This window comes from Rosa chinensis, chromosome 7 (genome assembly GCF_002994745.2).
Source record: "Rosa chinensis cultivar Old Blush chromosome 7, RchiOBHm-V2, whole genome shotgun sequence".
Classification (NCBI taxonomy): Eukaryota; Viridiplantae; Streptophyta; class Magnoliopsida; order Rosales; family Rosaceae; genus Rosa; species Rosa chinensis.
In genome coordinates this window covers 64,603,037-64,629,052 of record NC_037094.1, presented here as the reverse complement: position 1 = coordinate 64,629,052, position 26,016 = coordinate 64,603,037, and the positions used below count along the sequence as shown (strand labels likewise).

General features: G+C 40.7%; 4 protein-coding genes across 8 annotated transcripts; 1 reads left to right on the top strand and 3 right to left on the bottom strand.

Moving 5' to 3' along the window:
- Positions 1-11,484: 11,484 nt before the first annotated feature.
- LOC112180224 (MDIS1-interacting receptor like kinase 2) lies at positions 11,485-15,014 on the bottom strand. The gene is made up of 2 exons (XM_024318745.2): positions 12,069-15,014; positions 11,485-11,985 (listed from the first exon to the last, which is right to left on the bottom strand). The coding sequence occupies exons 1-2, from the start codon at positions 14,920-14,922 to the stop codon at positions 11,636-11,638; spliced, it is 3,204 nt and encodes a 1,067-aa protein (XP_024174513.1). The 5' UTR covers positions 14,923-15,014; the 3' UTR covers positions 11,485-11,635.
- Positions 15,015-15,250: 236 nt separating this feature from the next.
- LOC121050763 lies at positions 15,251-19,845 on the top strand. Of its 2 annotated transcripts, none has more exons than XM_040511849.1 (3): positions 15,251-15,464; positions 19,311-19,535; positions 19,608-19,845. In XM_040511849.1, exons 1-3 carry the CDS (start codon positions 15,398-15,400, stop codon positions 19,760-19,762), a joined length of 447 nt encoding a protein of 148 aa, XP_040367783.1. In that variant the 5' UTR covers positions 15,251-15,397; the 3' UTR covers positions 19,763-19,845. The 2 variants fall into 2 exon arrangements, 1 of the variants encoding a protein (XP_040367783.1); XR_005803808.1 differs by lacking the exon at positions 19,608-19,845 and adding an exon at positions 17,429-18,833 and having other exon boundaries at positions 15,267-15,464; positions 19,311-19,447.
- Positions 15,720-18,271, bottom strand: LOC112180973 (MDIS1-interacting receptor like kinase 2). The gene is made up of 2 exons (XM_024319561.2): positions 16,267-18,271; positions 15,720-16,066 (listed from the first exon to the last, which is right to left on the bottom strand). The coding sequence occupies exons 1-2, from the start codon at positions 18,230-18,232 to the stop codon at positions 15,783-15,785; spliced, it is 2,250 nt and encodes a 749-aa protein (XP_024175329.2). The 5' UTR covers positions 18,233-18,271; the 3' UTR covers positions 15,720-15,782.
- A 63-nt stretch (positions 19,846-19,908) lies between the features above and the next one.
- On the bottom strand, positions 19,909-23,408 carry LOC112177140 (MDIS1-interacting receptor like kinase 2). 4 transcript variants are annotated; one of them, XM_040511845.1, is made up of 3 exons: positions 22,617-23,408; positions 20,436-22,526; positions 19,909-20,302 (listed from the first exon to the last, which is right to left on the bottom strand). In XM_040511845.1, the coding sequence occupies exons 1-3, from the start codon at positions 23,140-23,142 to the stop codon at positions 19,938-19,940; spliced, it is 2,982 nt and encodes a 993-aa protein (XP_040367779.1). In that variant the 5' UTR covers positions 23,143-23,408; the 3' UTR covers positions 19,909-19,937. The 4 variants fall into 4 exon arrangements, with proteins under 4 accessions (XP_040367779.1, XP_024171123.1, XP_040367780.1 ...); XM_024315355.2 differs by having other exon boundaries at positions 20,436-22,616; positions 22,818-23,408; XM_040511846.1 differs by having other exon boundaries at positions 22,818-23,408.
- Between the last annotated feature and the right edge of the window lie 2,608 nt (positions 23,409-26,016).

The following is a 26,016-nucleotide window of genomic DNA, read 5'->3' as shown; positions in this document are numbered from 1 at the left end:
TCTCACGTCACTAACCACACCATTATACAAAGGGAAATCCTTGATATTATTAGCACACAAGTACATATATATGAAAGTAAATAGTGACTATAGGCTTAACTATTTGCATAAATACTGATTATCGGGGACTTAAATTTTCCTGTGGCTATTTTAGCCCTCCACAGCTAGAGATGGCCAGAAAAATCTCATGGCTATGTTTGTTTGAGTGGACAATTATACTGCTGGTTTGTGTCTCCATCAACCATCAGGCCTTTATTTACATTCATAGATGTCTAGTTGTCTGCTTCCGGGTTATTACTTAGAAAAGTCTCTGTCTCATATCTTTAGACTATTACATGATCTAAAAGTCGTAAACAGGCTAGAATGAACGTGTATGCTGGGGTTATTTGAAAAAAAAAAAAATTAACAGATGGAATATATCTTATACGTAGGTTCAGTTACATAAACCTCTCTACAGTTAAAGACATCTAGATTTCTGCAAAGCAAACAGCCTTTCATTCTATCTGGTTCAAACTTGCAGGTTTCACACATTTTGCTCATTCGCTTTTTACTTTCCATGTTTTGCTAACCTTCCATTACTGAGATTTTTTATAGGCACTCTCAAATTTGAGGCACTTAATTAAATGGGTAAAGTATCATTTGTGGAATAGACTAGTAGGGTTTAGGGATATAATTTACATTTGCTTAATTGTTCCTCATTATCACCCCGTCATATATTAGATAACAGAAGCAACATTTAAGAGTTTTTCTGTTTCTTGCTTATTTAGCTCCCTGCATTACCTATTTTCCAACTTGCCGTGCCTAATGGGTCATCACTGCCTCCTACTTGCCGTGCTAAATACTTCCTCTAGTCTTTCCAGGTACCGACGGGCCGATAATAAGTCTTACTTGACAGCTTTTTCTCATCATGGTGCTTAATTGTGGGAAGACAAAGACTTTCAAGTCCGAGTCTTAAGTCTTTTTTTCTCTTGTATTTTAGAATTTTTGTTTCAGACGGCAAGGTTGCACCGTATACTACCTGCCATTAATTGTTTTGCACGTGATGGGGAAGATTAGGAAGACGACTCAAGACATAACTTGCGGTGATTTGTAACTTAGTGGTAAAGGAAATTTTATGCTGGCTATAATTTAGTGGTAAGAAAATCCAACCTAATTCATAACAGTAGAAGAGATATCAAAAACCAATATCAATTTCATCACCTAATTCATATAAATAAAGAAAGGAACGAAAAAATTTTCATCACCTTAAAATATTTTTGAGAAACTTCGGACCAAAAAACTCGGACTGTGCCTAGGGTTTTTCTTCAAGATCTCCTAGCCTTCTCGTCCGGCGGCGCTCATCGGTGGTGGTTCGCCATGCCGACTAGGCTGCTGCCGGGCGGGTTTTGAAAGCAATGGCCGTATAGTCTTCTGAATGGGGGTGGCTCAAGGTCTGGCAAGGGAGTCCTGGCTGATCGGTTTGTGCAGGTTTTGGTGGGTCGTCGGAGCTTCCACGACTTCTGGCGGCGGGGTTTCGTCGGGAGCTCTCCTGGACATGTGATTGTGGCGTGGCTATGGCGGTTTTCTAGGTGATGGTGTGGCAGCGCAACTTTGGTGGTCTGAGAGGATTGCTGCAGGGGCGAGGCCATGGTCGATCTGGACCGATCGTTGTGGCGGCATGGCTAGGCACTTCTGTGCGATCTCGTGGGGGTCGCGGCCACTACAGGTCTGGAGGTGATCGTCGGCGCTGGCGGAGGACTGTTTTGGTGGCTGGCTCGGGTCAATCTTTTGGTGGGCCTTGGGCTGGACTCATCTCCTTGGGCTGCTCTCTTGGGCCTTATTTTGGGCTGGTTTTGTCCTAGTTTTATATTTCCTTTTTTAGTTACTCTAATTTTCCTTGCTTTGGGAATCCTAGGTTTGTATTACTCTCTAATTTTGTTAGAGAACTACGCACTTTCGTGCCTCTAGCAAATCCTCTTGAGTAGTTACGACGGAGGATTCTCGAGATAAGGGCTTGGGAAGCTTTTGGTTCCCGGGTCTCCTTGCCTAGTACTTGATATTGCATCTTTACAACTTGCTTCTTAGTTCTCTCTAGTTGTACACCAATTGAGGTCTCTAGGCAACTAGGTTTACTTTTCAAACGAGAGGTTTTGTAGTGAGGATTTGATCTCTTGTATGTAGGCTCACAATAAGTGAGCGAATGTGTTAGCAGTGAGGGTCACCTGTCCTTTGCTCGATAGCTTATACCATTTATGATTTTGGTGTAAGACAGCATTTGATGTACGTGCCTTCTGGCCATGGTTAAATGAATGAAGTTATCCCTTTTCCTCAAAAAAATAAAGAAAGGAACGAAACAAACAATATGTCAATAACATTCGATATATCACCAAAAAGTTTAAAAGAAATTTCAATCACATACATCAACGTCAACATCTTCACCAACAATCATTTGAGAAAGAAGTCAAGAACTGATAATTACTAGTGAGATGCAAAACCAATTCTTGAGCGGTTGTAACTTATTTGTGTTTGGAGAAATATATATATACAAAAATGTTCTGAAGAGGACGTCCGCAACCCAGCAAAAGTGCGGACGTCGCTCCTCCGGCCTCGATCGAGAGGCGACAGCGCGGCGCGGCTTGCCGGAGGGACGCCGGGGGTCGTGTGGAGGGGTATGCGGTGCGGTGAAGTCACCGGCGACGGTTCTGCGGTGCTGCACAGAACCTGCAACTGCAGGTGAGGTGGCTGCCCAGAAACCGGCAAGCCCGACCTCCTCCGACCTCGAACGCCGCCCAGAAGAGGTCTGGGACGCCTCCGGCCTCCCTCCGGCCAGCCCCGCGCCGCCATCGTCGCCTGGAACCCGCTTGCTGCGTCGACGTCCGCACTTTAGCGAAGTGCGGACGTCCGCTTCAGAACCCGCCTGTATATATATATATATATATATATATATATATATATATATCCTATCCAGAGCGAGGCCTCGCTCTGAAATTTAGAGCGAGGTTAGGGTTTATAGTCACTTTTAGGTCGCATATCCACATCTCAACCGTTCAGTTTTTAGGTACTAATGTATAGATCATCTCTACAAAATTTCAGCCAAATTGATGGTCATTAAGGCATCCGGCTCCTAAGCAGCCGTTCTCCTGTAGCCATCTTGGTCACGGCCACCGCCGCTGCCGCAACACCTTTCACACCTGCAGATCGATGCGTCGTCAACTGTTGCCTTGGACCAACCTTCGATTTCGCCGCCACCAGCCACCATGATCGCCCTTCCAGCTTCGCTACTCTCAGCCTCCATTCCAAGCTGAAGCAAAGCCACTCTTCCTTCTTTGCCGCTTGCAGCACCAGGCCCAAACCACAGCCACCTCGTTGCCGAACAGCTATAGAGGCTATGATCCGATCCTCCGCTTTTGACGTCACATCGAGAATCATACGTCGAACTCCACCATTCTTTAGTCGCCCTCTAGGAGGTCGGATCCGACCCAGATTCTCATTCGGTTCCCAACTTGAGAGGCCACCAACGCTATTGTGGTGAGGCACGATGAAACTCGAGGATATAGCCTCTTTGAGGGAGAAAACTGGTTCGAGAATCGTTGAAACAAACTGACGTTGAAGGGCTATAAGACGGCGTGAGGCAGAGAAGCTACTACTTAGTGATGGTGTCGAAAACCAGGGATGGAGTCCCCAGCCATGACGGCTAGGGTTAGCAAGGAGGTGGAGAGCCATATGTTTGCAAATAATTTTCAGAATAATTTTCCTTGTATAACATGACTACAAGATTAGTTGAGGTTTGGGATGTTTTGATAGTAGATGGATAAACGACGAGCTTTTTTTCTAATCTAGAGAACTGTTTTGGTTGTCTCACTAATTCATTAAGTTGCAGCAATTTACACATCTTTTCAAGTGCTAAAATTTCGAGGACAAAATTTTCATAAGGGGGTATTGTAATACCCCGAATCTAGTTAAATTTTTGTCATGGTAAGAGAATTTTTACTTCTCGTCACGAATGTTAATGGTTAATTTATGTTAATTTTATTTAGCCTTAAAAAAAATGAAGGTTGGTTATTGCTCCGACCTTGGAAAATTAATTAACAAGGAAGGAGAAGCATCGAGGATTGTTTGGACGACGAATCGAAGGCAAAAAACAATTGGGTTTAGGGTGTTTCATATGCTTCAGCTTCAAAAGTATTTGTCGCATCTTTGAAAGATCAGTGAGTTTTCCAAACTTTGGACCCTGAATTGTGAGCGGTTGGTTTTTACTTTAGTGTTGCAAGTTGGTCGTGTTCATATGAGAGAGAGAGAGAGAGAGAGAGAGAGAGAGAGAGAGAGACCCATAGCAAAAGGCCACGTGGCAAAAGACTACGCAATTTTAGATGGACTTTATGAAATTGGGATTTGATTTTCAGGTACTGTTGTGATAACTTTACAAAATAAGGTACCAAAGTGTTGTTTAGCTAAAACTTCAGGGACTGTCTGTAATATTTTCTAAAAAAATAATGTTATTTGTGTTGAAGGATATCGACATAATGTGTGCCTCTACAAACTAGGGTTTAGAGTTGTAATAGGAATGTGTTCTAGGTGTTCAATTGTAATCAGATTCTATTACCTTTTTGGATACGTTGTAACTCCCTATTTAAAGGGCTCCTATTATCAATAATATACACAATTCTATTCTCCTACAACACGTTATCAGCACGAGCCCTAACCCTAGCCTAAAAGAAAAGAAAAACCAAAAACCCTAGCTTTGAAAAAAAAAACTTATCTCTCTGCCGTCAACACCTGCGATCATACCAGCCTCCAGCCCGTGCAGCACATCTGCCCCGCGCCTTGCAGATCCCAGCGACACGCCCCTACATTCCTTTGCCAACGCTGGCACAGCGGAGGGAGACCCTACAACGAGCACAGCCAATGCTACCCTTGCAGCGCAGCAACTGCCCAGCAGCCCTCCACCCTGCAGCAGCCTTCCCGCGCACCAGCCCGCACACGTCCCTGCACCAGCTGCGCAGCTGCCTGCCGTAAACCCTTCCTGCAGCCCAAGAGCACCGCAGCCTGCCAACCCGCAGCAGCCCGCACTGTAGCCTGCACATCCGCGTGCAACCCTGCGACCTGCACCAGTCCGCTGCTGCCTGCACACCAGCCAGCCCAGTCCACCAGCTAACCACCTTGCAACGCACCTGCCCGCGTCCCTGCAAGCCCGCTTGCCACCCACCTGCAGATTAGGAGGAAGAAGAACAGAGGAAAGAAAGAAGAAGAAGACGTGAAGGAAAAGAAGAAAAGAAAGAAAAGAAGAAAAGAAGAAAGAAAAAAAGGGCAGGCCTGGGCCCGGAAAGAAAAAAAAAAAAAACAAAAGGGGGAAGGGGCAACAGGCTTGGGCCCGGAAAGAAAGAAAAAAAAGAAAAAAAAAAGAAGGGAGAAGGGCAGCCCACCAACTGCCAATTTCCGACCAGATTCCGGCAATCCTAATTTAGCTACACGCCTGCATCAACACGTGCATGTATAAAGAATAGTGAAGCAAAGCTTCAAATTACTAAGTAAGTTTTTACGATTAAAGTTCCTACTTTCTTGTATTTAAATTCCTTTTATTTTCTGCAAATATTGGAATATATGTTGCCAAATGATTTTGACATTTAACAAAGTGGAATTGTGGGGATTCACGCTTAACAAACTAAGAGTGTTCGTATGAACTAAGAGTGTTCATAATTAAACGAACTAAGAGTGTTCGTGTGAACTAAGAGCGTTCACAATACTTGGACTAAGAGCGTCTGTAAGCATCAAATTATGACCATATTAAAACATCATTGTTTGGTCTAATCCAAAAGAGATTCTTGGAAATTGATTTCTTGGTAGCATAGCTCGGAAATCTTATTGTTTTAGTTTTCATGGAAGTTTAACTCCGAAACTAATATATCTTCTCTTCTTATTTTCAGGATGTCGAATGAACCTAAACTCGACTTTCCCATGCTTGACTCAACAGGCTCGGATTACCACAGTTGGGTAACCGATGTTGAGAACCATCTCACTTCAAAGGGAATATTACCCATAATCCAGGCACCTAACCCGGATCTTGTGTTCGTGCGAACACCTACAAAGCATGCTCAAGCAGTTATCTTGATGCGACGCCATATGGACAAGGCACTTAGATTGGAGTATATGTCGATCAAGGATGCAAGAGAGCTATGGGTAGCGCTAGAAAAGCGTTTTGGCAATGTCCAAGATTCCCTCCTCCCTGACTTGAAGGTTCAATGGAACAATCTGTGCTTTACTGATTTCAAGTCTGTTGCTGAATATAATTCAGAAGCTCTTCGCATATAGTCCATGTTGAGGTTTTGTGGACAACCAGTTATAGAGCAAGAGCTAATTGAGAAAACTCTCTCCACCTTCCCTGTTTCAGCCATTGTGGTATCAAAGCAATACCGTACTGAAGTCAATGCTGGATGGATCACGAGGTTTCATCAGCTTATCAATGTTATATCTGTAGCTGAGAAACATAATAACATACTCGTGAGGAATTATAATTCAAGGCCCATTGGAACTAAAAGCGTTCATGAGGCGAATTATAATGCAGCCAAAGGAGGGCGCAAGGAGCGGTACCCTAAGAATGGGGGATATGAGGGACGTATGGGCCCATATAACCTCCCTAACCAGGAAGGAAACCGCAAATTTGGTATGGATACACGTGGTGGTAATGCCACACGTGGGAGAGGAGGTCGTGGTATCCCTAGCCGTAATGGTGGCGCCATGGGTCGTGGCGGTGGCACCAACCCTCCTAGGGAACGCCCGCAACGTGCGCAACGTGCACCTCAATTAAAGGGAGGCAACCACAATGATGAGTGTCATCGATGTGGATCAATTGAGCATTGGTTCAACCAATGCAAGGCAAGCGAGGAACTAGCTGAAAGATAGAGGGCATACAGGGACCTGAGAGAGCAAGAAGTGTACCTTGCAGAAGAAGAAGAAGATGGTGGAGATGTCAATCTCACCATAGAGGACTTCAAAGCTGAAGATGAAGTGCACAAGGATGCAGCAGACTTTGATTAGATTAGTCCTTTTATTTTTCCAAGAACTTTTGTAATGGCAATTTGCTTTAGTCAATAAATGACAATTGTATTAACTCTTTCTTATGTGGCAAACCCAATAAAATTTGATGTCTAGGAAAGTCATTGAGATTATTGGTACTTAAGAGAGCCTCGCTCCACCAACATCTCTCTCTACTTTCCTGGTCATATTTAATTGGAGTTACCAAACGGATAGAGTGACTACAATGCGTCTTAGTTTGATTTTATTTTGGATTAGATTTTGGAAACTTTGATGTAATCATTGGCTATTAATAAAGTGTCAATTCTTTTACTTAATGTCTTGGACATACCTTAATTCGAACTTTATTATATAAGAGCCAATAGTCTTCATGTGGAAACACATTATGACAATGGACAGAGTTCCTTTGCATCACCTCTAATGACTACGGACATAAACGAGTATTAGAGAAACTTATGTGTCGCTCTAGTGGGTTGTATGCAACCACTATTCAAATTATTGAATCCAACCATGTCATGAGAGACAACTTATGGGATTCTGACACATATAGGCTTTGACATGATGATCCGCGTATTAAAGACTTTACACGGACATCCATTTTCAGAATGAAGAAAAGTAAGAACCAAGAATTGGTTCGAGGAGCTGTACATGCGCCTCATGACGCCATGATTGTGCAAAGACCGGCCATACGTGGCCGGCGCCGCCTACCCCCTGCGGCAAATACATGGCATTGATGCCATAAACTCCTCTCTCTACTTCTCAAGTCTATTGTGACACTATGGCTTAACCAAAACCTTCATTGGTTGATTATAAAGCCCATGTTTCATTCTGTAAAGCCTATTATTTAGGATTGAGACCATCCTATGCAAAGGAGATTGAGGAAATAATTCCATTCTCACAAAGAATCTAAGGGAATTCTGTGGATTTGATCAACCAACTTGCAGACCGTATAGATGTTTTATGGCGTTGGTTGATATGCAAACACGCTGGTCACGTGTTATGCCATTATCCACTCATAATGTTGCTTATACTACACTCCTAGCACATAACATATGGCTACGGGCTCACTACCCAGATCATCCCATCCAGTCAATTTGACTTGATAATGCTAAAGAGTTTACATCGAAAATTTTCGATGACTATTGCATATCATTGGATATTGATATCAAGTATCATATTCCCATGTACACACCCAATTGGTCTCACGGAAAAGCCACTATTAAACGACTACGATGGTAGCCTGGACATTGGTAATGCGCACCAATATTTCCGCTTGGGTTATGCAATATCGCATACCGCTATGCTAATTCGTCTAAGACTCATAGCAACCACTCAACTTTTATTTGCGTTACAGCTAGTGACTAGGTTCGAGTCTAATATCTCGTATTTATGCATATTTGAGTGTGCGGTTCATGTGCCAATTGCGCCGCCACAGCGCATCAACATGAGTCATTGCAACGAATGCATATATATATATATATATATATATTTGTTGGACATGAGTCTCCAACTATAAGTCCGCTATGTAGAACCCTTGATAGGCGATCTCTATTTCGCTGGATTTGCGAATTGTCACTTTGATGAGACAGTCTTCCAGTCGTTAGGGGGAGATTAGAACATCAATGTTCAACAGGAACGACAGGAATTGTCGTGGTCTGTCCCCACTATGTCTCATCTTGATCCCCTAAAAGTGATGAGATCACATATACATGCTGCAAACATGCCTGTAAGGATTGATGTCCCCACAAGAGGACATGGTGCCACCCAGAGAAGATGGTGGTATGGTGACACCACAAAGGTGACATAATGGCGTCATAGGCCATGGGTTCCGCTAGAGAGAGTAGGAGACCCATAGGTTCGATGGATTCTTGCCCTAAGAAGAGAGCGAGTTTGGGACAACTTGATCCATTGATCATTGATACTCAAAATCCGTCTCATGAGAATATTTTGGATTGTGGTTATGTCCAAGAGACATCGTTGGGGGACGCCTCAATGTTAGAACCAATTCCTGAGAATATAGAGATCTCTACGAACTACACTAGTGTACATGAGGACGTGGAATTATTGAGACCAATGACATCGAACCTTACTCCGTTGAAGAATGCCAACGTAGAGAAAATTGGCCTAAATGGAAAGATGCGATCCAGGTTGAATTGGATTCACTAACGAAAACGAAGGATTTCGGGCCTGAGATGCCAACACCTCCTAACATAAAACCTATTAACATTAATAGGTCTTCGTTAGATAGTGTGATGAGAAAAAGATATGGTAATCTCGCCTTATCGCGCAAGGTTTCTCACAACACCCTGGAATCGACTACGAGAACACATATTCTCTCGTAATGGATGTCATTGCACTCCACTACCTTGTCAGTTTGGTAGTTTCCAAATAACTGAACATGCAGCTTACGAATGTAGTCACTACGTATCTCTATGGGGATCTAGATACGGAATATAATGAAGGTTCTTGTGGACTTTATTTACCCAAGTCAAGTGGCTCTAGACCACGGAGCGTATTTGCAACGAGGTTGAAATGCTCACTAAAATGACTACTTGATTGGGAAGGATCTGATGAACTATGCCCACGCGTTTCCATGACAAGTTCCGGATTTGCAATTGTCGCGGTTTATGTTGATAAACATAATTTGAACCCTTGAGAGTTAAGGGAAACCGCTGAACACCTGAAATCCAAGTTTGAGAGGAAGGACCTTGGGAGAACACGGTTTTGTCTAGATTCAGAACTTGTATACCATGTCAATAGACATTTTCAAAGATGCACCACGGTCGTCCGTAGTCTTGGCCCTAAAAGGGATCCGTTTCGTCCCAGCGATGATGACGAAGACATGTTAATAGCAGAAGTGCTTACTTATGTACAATAGGCGCATTATTGTACTTAGCACAATACAAGACTGGACACCTCAATTATTATGAACTTGTTGGCTAGACATAGCCCCGCGCCAACGCAACGCCATTAGATTGGTATAAAGACAATCTTTCTATATTTGAGAGGTACGATTGATATGGGCTTGTTCTATCCCTACAAAGAAAAGAGATGACGGAAGTGTGGGATCGGACCCCACAAGGCAAAATGCCACCTTCCGTGCTCCTCCTCCCCTCCCTCAAAATGACAACAAGCATTTCTAAATATTGAAGTGAACCAAATCCGATCAGAGGATAATGTAACGGACTTATTTACTAAGTCGTTACCAAAATCCACATTCGAGAAACATGTGAAGAGCATCGGATTGAAAAAGTTATCTGAACTCCCATGATTGTAGCAATCAGGGGGAGATATTGACATCAGGGGGAGGCATGATGTCTACATGTTCGATCTCGAAGAGTGAAGGACGTGTTGTGCTCTTTTTGTCCTTCGACCAGGGTTATTTTTGTCCCACAGGGTTTTTGTTACCTGGCAAAGTTTTTAACGAGGCAACAATCAAAGCGTCATCACCAAGTTTGAGCGGCACAAGGGGGAGTGTTGAAGGATATCGACATAATGTGTGTCTCTACAAACTAGGGTTTAGAGTTGTAATAGGAATGTGTTCTATGTATTCAATTGTAATCAGATTCTATTACCTTTTTGGATACCTTGTAACTCCCTATTTAAAGGGCTCCTATTATCAATAATATACACAATTCTATTCTCCTACAACAATTTGATAATTATTTATAGAAGTTGGTAAACTAGCGATGAGGTCACGGGAGTCCGTCGTTCCTCAGTACGAGAACCAGCGATGATCATCTCAAAGGACCCACCGTCACCGTCCGATTGGCAAGCGTGGCCGCCGTATATATGGGCAGCACGATTCGCTTCTCAATTGGTGAAGGGCTTTGAGAACTCCAGGAATTCTGAAATCAGATTGGAGGTGGAGCTAATTGTTTGAGGAGGGTAAATACTCTTAAGCTGGTAGATGAAAGCGCATCTGGACTCCAAAATGTTCCAGCAGAAGAAACTGAGGATGCTTAGTAACCTCTCTTTTTCACTCTTGCTCGTTTGAGACTTTGCAATAGATAGAAACCACTGATCAAAAGTAGTTATTTGGTTTTTTGGGACCTTAAGATATGAAGAAGACAGAAAAATCTCAGAGCAGCAGGGCAGCTCCTCTCCACTGGTTCAGCATTTCTCCATATCTTGCACTCACTTTAACTGCAACCTGCGGCCGAGCTTCGTACTTCCAAGTATTCATCAAATTATTACATTCCCTTTCCTCTTCTTCCTTTGTAGATTTTGATTCAACTATTTACGTCAGGAAATAAGATACCCTCAACTCAAAGTTCTTTTGACACTCAAATTTTAGGTACTTCTTGATTAAAACATGGGTTTGACTTTATTTGGGAAATCAAATAATAGATAGATAGATACGTTGGGATATTATCTATCTGTTTACTTGCTTAATTGGCCTCATTGAACCAACAGAATGAGTTCCTCATGGCAATAAATATTCAAACTTGCTGCCAAAAGAAACCCCTCAAAATGCAGACATTGTATGAAAGAGTAGTGCAAGACTTTAATATTTCTGAAAACATTATACATGGATAGCCACTTTTGAAAAGGAACCTAAATATGATAAAAACAAGATCATCTATTCTTACTATTACGAGTTGTATGGAAAGACAAGCAAATATCAGTTCTTAATGATTGATTCAAGTGTAATGTCCTGCTGTCTGTAGGAATATGCATTTTGGGATGATAGCACCTGAGAAACCATTTGCATTGTTGGCCTTGATTGTGGATGGGTATATCTGCACTCGATTGCTAGTCTTGCAATGGTTATCAGTTCATCCTCAACATCAGGTGTCGGAGGGGGAAGCCGTTGGTCCAACAAATCCATCAGTGACATGTTTTCATTTGCTGAAGGATTCGGAAATGAGGAGACCAAATCGCCCAGATGCTTCCCCATTAGGACTTCCAGTGCCAGCACTCCAAAGCTATAAACATCACATTTCTCAGTTACCTTCATCGTGAAAGCGAGCTCTGCAAAAAGAAAAGAAATGAACATAAACCAATTGATAACTATACTTGAATGAAAATTTAGAAAACACATCTAATTAGTTTACCTGGGGCTACATATCCATATGTTCCTGCAGGGGTTGTCCAATTTGATGAGCCTGGATTTAAAAGCTTGGCAGTGCCAAAGTCTGCCACACAGGGCTCATAATCTTCATTCAGCAAAATGTTGTTGCTTGATATGTCTCGATGCACAATCGGTAGCACACAATCATGATGCATATAAGATAAGGCATGAGCCACACCTTTAACTATATTCACCCTTATACTCCAGTTCAATTTCTTTGCTTCTAATTCTTTGCTCAAATTTGCAGACAAGCTTCCCTTTTCTAGATACTCATAGACCAAAAAGGAGTGATGCACATTTGAACAAAAACCAAGAAGTTTCACAATGTTTCGGTGTCGGATCTCCAGTAGTGCCCTTATTTCATTGAAAAACTCCTTTTGAGATGCCTCCTCACTATCATGTACTGGATAGAGTTTCTTCACAGCGACTATGCTGCCAGATGGTAGCTTTGCCTTGTAGACAGTTCCATACCCACCTTTCCCAATGCAGTATGCAGTGTCAAAACTGTCGGTTGCCTCCATGATTTGGCCATACATTTTTCTTCCATCAAAATTTGCTATTGCAAAGACTTCATTCTGCACGTAGCTCTGTTCCGTGTGTTGGTATTGCATTCTTCTTCTTCTTCTTCTTCTTATGAAGGCAATTCCAAGTAAAGCAAGTAAAATTACTCCCAGAACAGGGAACACGATTAAAAACACTAGTTTTCTGTCCTTGTTTGAGGTACTTTTATTTCCTGCAGAAGGATTGCAGGGTTGCAGTCCTACAACATTGCCGCACAATCCATTATTCCCTTCCAAGGAAGCATTTTGAAATGCTTTGCTGTCAGGGATGGCGCCCTGCAACTGATTGTAGGACATGTCAATGTGCAACAAGCCAGGCATTTCACCAAAAGATGTTGGAATGACACCGGAAAGATTATTGTGGGATAGATTCAGATCCTCCAAGCTCTGCAGCTTGCTCATTTGTGACGGTATGTTACCCTCAAGTGAGTTACCACTTAAATCTAGCTGGGACAGTTGAAATAAGTTCCCCAACTGTAATGGAATTTCCTGACTGAACTTGTTGTTGCTCAGATTCAAGTAGATTAGTTTCGACATGTCACCTACAAAGCTTGGAATTGACTCGTTAATTTTGTTGGTGGACAGGTCTATATATTCAAGGTCAGTCAGAGATGCAAATGTGGAGGGTATAGGACCAGAAAGATGGTTATCACCCAACTTCAGATTCACCAAACTTAGCCTCCCAAGATCTTCTGGAATCACACCAACTAGATGATTGGAAGAGAGATCAAGCGCCTGAATTTGAGTCGCATTGCCAAGCTCTGGTGGTATGCTACCAGTAAGGTTGTTACCCGCAATTAGGAGGCTCGTTAACTTCGGGCATTGTCCCCAGTTTTGTGAAATTTCACCATACAACTTATTGTTGCTTAGATTTATATAATCAAGATTTGGATACACACCAAAGTCTTGAGATACATTGCCAGTCAATTGGTTCCCATCAAGACGTACTCTGAATAGGCTCTTGCAAGTTCTCAAGCTCTTGGGGATTGGACCTATCAAATCATTGTTGAATGCTGTGAAGTTTTGAAGCAATCCACCTCTGCAAATGTTTTGGGGCAAATAACCAGAAAATCGGTTGGTATCAAATTGCACAATTGTCATCTTTGTGAGATTTCCTATCTGTTGGGGGATGGTTCCGGAAAGTTGGTTATCACGGAGGTACAAGCTTACTAAGTTGTCCAATTCACCCAATGAAGTTGGAACCGAGCCATTTAGTTGATTCTGGCTCAACTGGAGATCCACCATAGATTTCAAGTTCCCTATCTCCTTAGGAATACTGCCAGAAAGTTTGTTTGAATAGAGATAAAGAAGGGTAAGGTTTGGCAGATCACCTATGGTTGCCGGGATCGAACCAGAAAGATTGTTTGATTGAATGCTCAGTTGCACAAGAGACTTCATCTTTCCTATTTCTGAAGGGATAGAACCAGAAAGGTTGTTGTAGGCTAAGTACAACACAGTTAGATTTTCCAAGTTTCCAAAACTTGGAGGGATAGGACCTGTTAAATGGTTGCCATCCAAGTACAATTCAACCAATTTTGATAGGTTCCCGATTTCTGGAGGAATGGCACCAGAAAGCTGATTTCCAAAGAGATACAAATTTGTCATGTTGGTAAAATTACCCAGGAAGGCTGGAATAGACCCTTCTAGATTGTTGGTGGTCAGAGCAAGCTCATAAAGAGATTTGAGCTGGCTCATTTCTTGAGGAATCGAGCCATTTAACTGGTTTATGTTTAGGTGGAGGACTTGAAGATTTGTTAGGAGACCAATTTCTGGTGGGATGATCCCAGTCAACTGATTAGAAGATAAATCAAGGTAGATGAGTTTGGAGAGGGAACTAATCTGAGGTGGGATGGTGTCGAAAAGTTCATTGACACTGAGGTCAACATATTCAAGATCAGGGAATGACTGGAATGAGAGTTCATGTAGCGTACCTTTTATACCAGAATTGGTAAGGTTTATCCGGTTGACACTTCCGGCAGCATTGCATGAAATACCGGTCCAAACATCGCATGCACCTGATGAATTGGTGGCGTTTCCGGGGAGGGAAGTCCACGAGGTGAGATTGTTGTTCCCGGTTTGATTCAGAAAGCTGGCTTTCCATTTGAGAAGTGCCTCTGCTTGTGTAGAATCAGCAGAAGCAAGTTTTGGTGATGAAACCAACTGAAGAAACAAGATAATGCAAGCTAGAGAGCAGACATAATCAAGGGTAGAAGGTTTCATGGCTTTTTGACTCAAAAGTTTTGAGTCTGCATAAAGTATTATGATCAAGGGTTTCATGTATAATGCCTTTCTAATTCATCAGAGTTCAGAATTGAAACGTGTCTGCCTCTAACTAATGTTTATTGACATTATGAACTACGAAGGTCTGAAACAGTGTTAATGCTTTTGATGGCTTTAGTCAAAGTCTTCGCCTATTTCTGATGGCTTTTGAATGTAAACAATTATATCTACGGCTCAATTTTTTTAGTTTTTAATGCTATGTTTGGCGGTTCTGCACTTGCTGGAGAAATTCTACAAGAAAATGAGAAATTGTCATTTCCGGCCTTGATGCAAATACTGATGTATAGTGTGGTTGAATTTGTAATTTTACGAAGGTAAGATGGACTGGGCTGGACTATACTATAGTATTGTGTTTTTTTTTTTTTGCCAACGAAATAATAATCTCATTTGGAGAAGTGGTTAGTTTTGACGTTTTGTATCAGAATCCACACTTGGTTTTCCCGAATTTGGAGAATCAACTCACCAATCTGTCATGATATTCAGAGCGCCAGAATTTGTGAAGGTCGGAATGAAAGACCCAACCTTTACAACCAGAACCGGTAAGCTTTCTCCTTATACCCAAATTCAGATTCAATCATAGTTTTTCATATAAATTTGCTACTTTCTAGAAGCAATTGTTGGTAGAACTTTATAAAGATCGAGTCTTGGCAAGTTCTTACTTTCACTTTACGCTTTGTAATTGGAATTGTGATAGCACTACCTACCAGAATTGCATCTTTATATACTTGTTGAAGATGTTTTTGATAAATATACAACAGTTTATGATAAATATACAACAAAATGCAGTTGAGTTTTATACAATGTAGATTTAAGTTATGTAATTAATCATAAATTTGAGCTATGGAGGATTGGAATTGTTACATCTGGGAAACTTCATACATGTTAGGCCTAAACTGTGGGTTTTCGTGTAAGCATGCTATTGCTAGTGTTAAAATAGTGACAACTTCATCCAGAACTTTACCCGTGGGAGGTTCAAGGCGATCGTCCCACATATCCTCCCACATTTTGGCTTCCCTGGTTGCAGCTGATAAGAGTAATCGAACTAGATTGCTAGGGTACTTCCCTTTAATCACTTCAAGTGCTAACACGCCGAAGCTATACACGTCACATTTCTCTGTCACTTTCATTGTGTAAGCCAGCTCTGCCAGAAAAGAGGGTAAACTTAAGATCAAAGTATATAAAACATTTTTACTGAGAATTAGGAGAATATTTCATCAGAGAGCACCGGTCACAGACTCACAGGTATTCTAATTTAAAAGTGTAATTGAGATGATAGCCTAACAACATAAGATTAAGATGTCGGCCTGAGTAGTAAGAAATCAGTACTGTTGCATACATTACCTGGTGCTATGTATCCAACTGTGCCTGCAACGGCAGTCCAGTTAGATGAGTCATGCTCTAGAAGCTTGGCAGTGCCAAAGTCTGAGATGTGAGCCTCATAGTTGGTGTCTAGCAAAATGTTCTTGCTGGATATGTCTCGATGAACGATTGGCGGGGACACATCATTGTGCATGTAGGATAAGCCATGGGCTACACCTTTAATGATCGTCACCCTTTTACTCCAATCCAATTTCTTAGCTTCTTCTTCATTGCACAAGATTGAAAACAAGCTACCCGTTTCAAGGTACTCATAAACCAATAGAGAGTTCTGGGTATGTGAACAGAAACCATAGAGCTTTACAATGTTTCGATGCCGTATCTCGGTCAAGGCCCTTACCTCACTTAAGAACTCTTTTTGAAAGCGGCCTTCCCCATCACATGCACTGTGGAGTTTCTTTACAGCTACCACTTCTTCTGATGGAAGCTTTGCTTTGTAAACGCTTCCAAACCCTCCCTTCCCGATACAATAAGCAGCATCAAAATTCTCAGTTGCTTTTACAATTTCTTCATACAATAATCTCCCATCAAAAAGTGATATGGAACGCAATTCAAACTGTTGTAGGTACATGTCTTTTTGCCTTGTTTGTTGACATGTCTTTTTCCTTAGTAACATGAACCAAGCAAATATAACTGCACCCAGGACAGGCAGGATGAGTAAGCACACAACTTTTACACCAGTTTTCGAACTGTGCTTCTTATCTTCCGTATTAATAAGGCAGGGCAGAAAACCTGTAACATTTCCACACAACCCCTTGTTTCCCTTCAATGCTTCAATCGGAGCCTCATGAAATGCCTTATTGTTTGGGATGGGACCCCAGAATTGATTGTATGATATGTCGATGTGCTCCAAGCCACGAAGTTCATCAAAACTCTTTGGAATAACTCCAGAGAGATTATTGTGGGAAAGATTTAGTGTCACCAAACTTTTCAAATTACTAAGCTCTGTTGGTATCTCTCGATCAAGACCATTGTGACTCAAATCTAGCAGAGACAGCTGAGTTAAACTCCTGAATTGAAATGGAATTCTTTGGCTTAACTTGTTGTTGCTGGCATTGATATGGTGCAGCTTCAGAAAGTTACCTAGGCTACTTGGAATTGACTGGCTCAATTTGTTTGTGGACAGGTCAAGATACTCAAGTTCAGTCAGTGATCCAAGCTCTTGAGGTAAGCCACCAGAGAGTTGGTTGTCTTTCAGTATAAGCTTCCCTAACGAAGTGAGCCTTCCAAGTTCCACAGGGATGTTTCCCACCAAGTGATTTGAAGAAAGATTAAGCAACTGCAGATGAGTCAAGTTTCCAATCTCAGGTGGAATGGTACCAGTAATATTGTTTCCTGCAATCTCAAGATTTGTTAGCTTCAGAGACCTACCCCATTTCGGTGAAAGTTCTCCGTAAAATTTATTGTCGCTTAGATTTATGTAATCCAAGTTTGGATATTCACCAAAATCTTCAGATATGTTTCCAGTGAGTTGGTTTCTATCAAGGCGGACTCTGTATAATGTTCTGCAGTTTTTCAGGCTTTTGGGGATTGGACCTATCAGACGATTGCTATTTGCAGTGAAATTAGTAAGACGCCCACCTTGACAGAGATTTGGAGGCAAATGACCAGTCAAATTGTTTCTGGCAATTCTTAGCACAACCAGATTCTTGAGATTCCCTAACACATGAGGAATGGAGCCGGAGACTTGGTTGTCCCGAATGTATAGAACCTCTAACTTGCTTAAATTACCAATTGACAACGGAAGAGGACCAGTGAGGCGATTTTCTATGAGACTAAGAACAAGAAGAGATTTAAGCTGACCTATTTCTTGAGGAATTGACCCATTCAACTGATTTTTATTGAGCTTTAGGGTATGAAGGTTTATCAGGAAACCAATTTCTTGTGGGATTCTCCCGGACAACTGATTATTGGAGAGATCAAGATACATGAGTTTGGAGAGAGAACTGATGTGTGGTGGGATGACACCGAGTAGCTTATTTATGCTGAGGTCAATATATTCTAGATTTGGGAAGGATGAGAATGAAAATTCATGTAGTGTACCTTGTATACCGGAATTGGTAAGGTTTATTCTGCTGATACTTCCAGCAGCATTGCATGAAATACCAGTCCAAAAACACGGGCCTGCATTTGCTGTTTGATCTCTGGAAGAATTGGTGGCAATGGGAAGGTAAGTCCATGAGGTTAGAATATCTGGTTGGGTTTGATTTTGAAAGCTGGCTTTCCATTTTAGAAGAGCATTGGTTTCTGCAGAAGCAGAAGCAGAAGCAAATTTCGGTGATGAAATCAAATGAACATACAGGATAAGGCAAGCTACAGAGCATACCTTATCATAAGCTGCTGAAGTTCTCATGGCTTTTCTTTTGGTATATTGTGGTCTCTGTGCTTCATTTGTAATGCCATTATACTATTCTGCCTTGTATCAAGATTGAAATCGGAAGAAGGTGAACTGAAGACTTTGAAGATATGAATGCACACTTCAGTCAAAGTCTTCCGGGGATATTTGTCTTCTTTGTCTTATTAAGAAAACGGTATGTCATTGCAAAATGTTGATTTTCTCAGTGAAGTTGGATGAAACTGATGAGCCAGGTAGTTTATTTTCTCATGAAACGGTATGTCTTATTAATAAACTGATTTTCTCATGAAACTGATCATGAACTAGTGGTAGAGGGGAAAGGTATCTTTGTGCAGTGAAACGATTTGGTTTTATTTGTTTCAATGTTTTGATTCTTCTCCTCTACTTTATTTTCTTCAGTTGCTTAAACTTGTATGCAAGCCATTTTATTTGACCTTGTGATATTTGTCTTTGTTGAAAAACCAAGATTGACGGACTTCATACCAATTATCTTGTACTGAAAGGCACTAGTGGCGTTTAATTTTCTCATTATTTTGAAGAGGAGAAATCAAATAATGATTGTCCAAAACATAGAGAGTCAACAATATAAGTCCGAGTTTACATATTAACACGTCTAGAAACTTTACTAGATTTGTGTTGAAATTGAATGTAGATGGAGCCTATTTACCCCAAGTTCCCTACGGGGGAACAGGTGGAGTGCTTCGTTATAAGCAAGGACAGTTTGTTGCGGCCTTTGTTCACAGAGTGGATTATATCAGTTCTCCTCTCCATGCCGAGCTGCTGGCTGTGAAGCAAGGCATGCAACTCTTGCAATCCATGCAGGTAGCAAGTGCAGTGATCGAAAGTGATTGTCAGGTTGCAGTCACAGCTATCACCAGTGAGCAGACTGACCTTTCTCAGCTCAGTGCTTTAATTGCTGAAGTTAAGGACTTATTCGTTTCAACTGCAGGTATTAGGTTAAGATTTGTTCGTAGACAGGCTAATACTGTAGCTCATCGACTTGCTAGTCAGGGTTTTGAGTCCAATATCAATCATGAGTGGTTTGTAAATGCTCCAGAAATCATCCTGGATGCCCTTATGTACGATTCCAATCGTATTCATTAATAAATTTCCTTTGCCTCAAAAAAAAAAAAAAAAAAACACGTCTAGAAACTTTACTAGATTTGTGTTGCATGTACAACAATATGCCAGTGGGTTGGATACAAGATTGAGTCTATACCAAGATATATCTCAGTTAATTGGTAGCCGCATTTCTAGCCTATACAAAGAAGAACCAAGTTCAGATTCTGCTTCCTAAATAATCAAAAACAGATTGAGCCTTGTATTTGTCCAAGTCTGTCTGAGAGATATGCATTGCTATCATCTGAGAAACGTCATACATGGTAGGCCTAAACTGTGGATTTGGATGTAAGCATGCGACTGCTAGCATTAAGACAGTAACAAGTTCTTCCAGAATTTTACCCGTGGGAGGTTCAAGGCGGTCATCCCACACATCTTCAGGCAAATTTCCTTCTCTGATTGCAGCTGGTGACAACAAAGACCTGATTAGATCGCTTGGGTATTTCCCATTCATCACTTCGAGTGCCAATACTCCAAAGCTGTACACATCACATTTCTCAGTCACCTTCAATGTATATGCAAGCTCTGCAAAAAACAGTAAACACTAGAAGTTATGAACTTATGATATACAGCGGACAATGATTTAGACACATTGGGACATGTCATGTTACAAAATCATTGATAGATTCAAATTTGACATTTGCGTGTGTTATGTTACCTGGTGCTACATATCCGAATGTGCCTGCAACAGCAGTCCAGTTAGATGCACCGAGTTCTAGCAGCTTAGCAGTGCCAAAGTCCGAAATGCAAGCCTCATACTCAGCATCTAGCAAAATGTTCTTGCTGGTTATGTCTCGATGAACAATTGGTGGCGATACAAAAGAGTGCATGTATGATAAGCCATGAGCCACACCTTTGATGATATTCACCCTCTTGCTCCAATCCAATTCCTTGGCTGCTTCTTCATTGCACAAGATCGAGAACAAGCTGCCCTTTTCGAGGTACTCATAAACCAAAAATGAGTGTCGTGAATGTGAACAGAAGCCATAAAATTTCACTATGTTTCTGTGGCGTATCTCAGCCAATGCCATCACCTCGTTTAAGAACTCTTTTTCAAAGCTCCTATTACCATCACATTGAGTACTATGGAGTTTCTTTACAGCAACCAAGTCATCAGATGGAAGCTTTGCCTTGTAAACGGTTCCAGTGCCTCCCTTCCCAATGCAATAAGCATCATCAAAATCCTCAGTTGCTTTTACAATTTCTTCATACAACAATTTTCCTTCAAAAATCGACATTGAACGCAGTTCAAATTCTTTAGGATGCATGTCCTCTCCATCTGTTTTTTGAAAATTCTTTTTTCTTCTGTATGTGATACAAATTCCACAGGAAAAAAGTATAAGTACTCCTACCACAGGTGGGATTACCAAGCACACAACTTTGTAACCAATGTTCGAGCTGTGCTTCTTTTTGCCAGGAGTCTTGGTGCAGGGCTGTAGACCTGTAGCATTGCCACACAGACCTTGATTCCCTTGCAATGCTTCTATGGGAGCTACTTGAAATGCTTTGTTTTCTGGAATCGGACCCCATAATCGATTGTATGATATGTCAATGAGCTCCAAGCCACGAAGGTCAGCAAAAGTCTGGGGAACAATACCAGAGAGGTTATTGTGGGACAGATTCAGTGTCAACAAGCTTTCCAGATTACAGAACTCTGTTGGTATCTCTTCACTAAGAAAATTATGACTCAAATCTAGCACAGACAGCTGCTTCAACTGACCCAACTTACTTGGGGTTACATGGCTCAACTTGTTGCTGCTCAAGTTCAGGTGGTGCACTTTCACAAGGTTCCCCAGACTACTAGGAATCGACTGGCTCAAGTTGTTTTTGGACAGGTCAAGAAATTCAAGGTCAGTCAGTGATCCAATTTCTTGAGGTATGGCACCAGAAAGTTGATTGTCATTCAGTACAAGCCTCACCAAAGAGGTCAACTTTCCTAGTCCCATAGGGATTGTCCCAACTAAATGATTTGAAGAAAGATTAAGCAAATGTAGTCGAGTCAAATTACCAATCTCAGGTGGTATGGAACCTGTTATATTGTTACCTGCAATCTCAAGATCCGTTAGCAGCAGAGACTTTCCCCATTTCTCCGAAAGTTCACCATAAAAATTATTGTCACTTAGATTTATGTAATCCAAGTTTGGATATTCACCAAAATCTTCAGATATATTTCCAGTGAATTGGTTCCCATCAAGACGGACTCTATATAAAGTTGTGCAGTTTCTCAAGCTTTTAGGCATTTGACCTATGAGTCGATTTCCATTAGCTGTAAAATTTGCAAGCACTCCACCTTTGCAGAGATTCTGTGGTAAATGACCAGTCAAATTGTTTCTGGCAACTCTCAGGACAGCCAAGTTCATAAGATCTCCGATCACTTGAGGAATGGAACCAGAGAGTTTGTTGTCGCGGATATATAGAACCTGTAACTTGCTCATGTTACCAATTGACATGGGAATAGGACCACTGAGTTGATTCTCACATACATTTAGAACAACAAGAGACTTCAAGCTTCCAATATTTTCCGGAATTGGGCCTGACAGATTGTTCCGATACAGTTCCAGTAAAGTAAGGTGTCTCAGGTCACATATGGAATCCGGAATACTGCCAGAAAAGTTGTTGGTGTGAAGGCTTAGATTGCTGAGAGATGCCAACTTTCCTATCTCCAGGGGAATGGAACCAACAAATATGTTCTCAAACATGTATAGTACTTTTAGCTTTCTTAAGTTCCCAAAAGTTTGTGGGATCTGACCTGTAAGATTGTTGGTATTCAAGTAAAGCTCCACCAACTGCGTAAGATTCCCCATTTCTAAAGGAACTGAACTAGCAAGAAAGTTCCTACCTATATTCAAGTAAGCAAGACTGCTAAGGTTTCCAAAAGAAGCAGGAACTGAACCATTTAACTTATTACCGGACAAATCAAGATACACTAATTTGGAGAGCCAACTGATTTCAGGTGGAATGGTACCAAAGATTGAGTTCATGCTGAGATCAAAGTGCTCAAGATTCGGGAAGGAGGAGAATGAAAATTCGTGAAGCGTACCTTGTAAACCCGACTTGGTAAGGTTTATTGTGGTGACACTCTTGGCAGTGTTGCAAGAAATGGCAAACCAAGTGCATGGACTTGTTTCATTTGGGAAGTGCTGAGCACTCCATGAAGTTAGGTGTGATTGAGTATCTTGAAGACTGGATTTCCATTGGAGAAGAGCACCAACTTCATCAGTAGAAACAGTAGCGGAAGCAACACATTTGGAAGACGAAACCAAAACAACAAACATGATGAGGAAAGACAGAGAGCCTAGTTTCTCAAAGATTGATGCTCCCATGTTGCTTGTAATGGTATAACACCTCACCAGAATCATCAACATTTTTGCAACTTCTGTTGAGTATGTTTCTCTAGGAAATTTAAGAGGATTTGAGGAACCTGGAAAGTCTTCTCTGTAGTTTTATGAATATATTGTTAACAAGTCATTTTGGAGGGAGGTACCATACTGATTTCTTTGAGGATATTATATTCTGTTTTTTAGTCAACTTCTTTCAAATTTTTATTCCCAATGATTTTCTGCAAGCAAAAATATTAGGTCGTACTTTCAAGTATAAAATAGAATCCCGTGTATATATATGCGTACAGAGTTGAATTGGATAAGCTGTCCAAAAATGTCTGCAGGCTGCTAAGAATTTTCCAATCTATATATATATATATATATATATATATATATAGGTGGATTGAGACGTCGCCTGGATTTTGATTTAGTAAAAGATTTACCATCTGCTTACATAAACTATCGAACAATCTGTTCTTGGTTGGTTATATGTCAATCAGTCTTTACTCTTTGTTAGGGTCTATAACATCACACTCACACAGTTTGTTTATGCATTTTGGTGATTGGATTGAACTTGTCTTCCAAAAAACAAAATGACTTTTTTCAATTTTTGGATTCTGTTATTTTCCAAAACTATATACGCCGGGATATTCTTTTCACCTATAAGGCTATGATTATCAAATATATTATGTTGATCAATAGGGTGAGAGAGGGTGCCCTAATATTATTTACTTTTGATGATTGACAACTAAGTTAACAATTGCACCCAATGAATTTTTTTTTTTGTGAAATTAAAAAAGGGGCCCGAACTCTAACCTATATAATTGTCTCACCCTCGCTCACCTCTGTAGCTGACTCACTTATCAATCCAAATTTAGCCAGCAAGTTTGAACTTTGAACAATGTTAATATAACTCCAGTTGCCGACTGCTTTCCTAAACACAATTTATTTCGTGCATTCTTGCTTGACTTTATAAAAGTCAGTCATGTGATCAAGAGAATAAGACATCCATGTGAGAAAGACTCTCTGGGTGGAAGTATTCAGGATTATAGTAAACAAGTACACAAAATGATTTAGCGGCAGAGGATCAGCACAATTGTCACATATTTAACAAAACTTTGCAAAGATTCAGCTGCAAGCGTTATATTAATGACTAGTTCAGGAGCACGTTAAGTCGAACAATATATTCATCAGCTTTGTGTCTTGACCAAGTCATCAACCAAAGTTGATGATGATGACCGCGTCATCAAACCCAGGCTACATTTGGATAAAATTCCAGTCAAACTCTTGCATAAATTCGAAGCGAAAAAATTATGAGGAAAGGAATAAGGTCTTTAAGTTTACTAGAGGAGATGATCTGTGAACCAAAAGGGAGAGAGAAGGTAAAAGTGGTGTGGTGCAACTGTACAAGAATGAAATGACCGAAACAAATTCATATAACCAGACAATGATCAATGAGGAGTGATTTATCTCTGAAAATCATGCAACTTTCTCACATTTTATCGAGTCGCCTTAAAATCCAAAAAGCTATATGGGCAATAAACTATTGGCGAAAGAGATTTTCAAAATATATATTTTTATTAAAGAAATCAAAATGTGTCTTCTCTGTTCGCTCCTTTTTTTTTTTTTTGAAGGGAGATGAATATCAATATATACTCATGACTTCACTGAGTCACTGCTAGAATATTATATACACCAGAGCAAAAGCTCCCGAAGCATAAACTTGCTTTTGCGCCAAATCGGGAGACAAATTCCTAACGAATAACACTCATTCTAGAATTGCCATGCACACTGTCACGCCCTGGACTCGGATTAATCTTATAATCTCGAGCTAAGATGTGAATCACATCGTAATTATAGAACTAAAATTTATATAATCAAAATGTAACAAAAAAAAATCGTAAACTAACAACTAGATGACAAGATCTCAAAATTCCAGCGGAAGCATATATTACATAATCTCTATCATACATAGTACACTAGTACTCATTCTTTATTTCAAACAAATATAAAGAAAACACAAGTTTCACAACCCATTTGACATTATATACATATCGGAACTTCTCGCTCTAGTATCTTGATTCCATACCTGCAAAATTTGTTAAGGGGTGAACTCAACCAGTGGCTCAGTAGGGACACAAAACCTCCTCATGGATAATTGACCAAAAATAATATAATCATGTATTTCAATTACAACATGCATATCAAACAATGATGCAATCCAACTCCATTTATCTGCCCGTTAATCCATATACTAGAATACGCAAGCCTACACGTCTCATACCGTGTAATTTACAATTTTGCAACTGTGACTTGATTATCCAAACATAAAAATTAACCCCCTGACTCAATCAAATCCCCCAAAACCCTTTTGCTAGTCATCTTGTCTGAAACATTGATCTCCAAACCCAAATCACCCAAATATATCGACAATTATACCGGCCGATATTCTAAACCTAAATGTGCACATGGGCTCGCCTGAGTTTGATCCCTACAATGTTCAGACTCAACTACACAAAAGATAATTCCCACAATCACCAAATAACTATCTTTTTATTATCTCAAGTCGTTCTCTATATACTTATTGTAAATTGGGGTTCAGGTTTCATGTCCCCCCCCCCCATGTATTCTGCAGTTTCATTAATGATCAAGGCTTAAGGGCAGCCGTACTGGCCCTCTTTCAAAAATAAATAAATAACAATCTCCATGAAAACATGCATACTTACATTGCTCAACATACATTCAATACATGTAATGCAAATATCATCAACGAAATCATTCAAAACAATATTAATGAGAATAAAATATACACGAAGTACATAAAATCAACATCCAATCATAAAAAGTTCCCTGAGATTCTCCTATCTTATTTCCGACAATCGGGGACAACACAAAACAAATCAAGCCTTCTAGATCGTC

What these genes read in the sequence shown, in the direction of transcription:
- LOC112180224 (XM_024318745.2), bottom strand. Translation starts at nt 14,922, where the DNA reads ATGAAACCCTTGATCATAATACTTTATGCAGACTCAAAACTTTTGAGT. An exon ending in ATATGGATATGTAGCCCCAG is followed by an intron (nt 11,986 to 12,068) that starts GTAAACTAATTA and finishes TTCTTTTTGCAG; the next exon opens with AGCTCGCTTTCACGATGAAG.
- LOC112180973 (XM_024319561.2), bottom strand. Translation starts at nt 18,232, where the DNA reads ATGTATCTTGATCTCTCCAATAATCAGTTGTCCGGGAGAATCCCACAA. An exon ending in AGTTGGATACATAGCACCAG is followed by an intron (nt 16,067 to 16,266) that starts GTAATGTATGCA and finishes CTTTTCTGGCAG; the next exon opens with AGCTGGCTTACACAATGAAA.
- LOC121050763 (XM_040511849.1), top strand. Translation starts at nt 15,398, where the DNA reads ATGATATTCAGAGCGCCAGAATTTGTGAAGGTCGGAATGAAAGACCCA. An exon ending in AACCTTTACAACCAGAACCG is followed by an intron (nt 15,465 to 19,310) that starts GTAAGCTTTCTC and finishes AATTGAATGTAG; the next exon opens with ATGGAGCCTATTTACCCCAA. An exon ending in TGCAGTCACAGCTATCACCA is followed by an intron (nt 19,536 to 19,607) that starts GTGAGCAGACTG and finishes TTTCAACTGCAG; the next exon opens with GTATTAGGTTAAGATTTGTT.
- LOC112177140 (XM_024315353.2), bottom strand. Translation starts at nt 23,142, where the DNA reads ATGTTGATGATTCTGGTGAGGTGTTATACCATTACAAGCAACATGGGA. An exon ending in ATTCGGATATGTAGCACCAG is followed by an intron (nt 20,303 to 20,435) that starts GTAACATAACAC and finishes TGTTTTTTGCAG; the next exon opens with AGCTTGCATATACATTGAAG.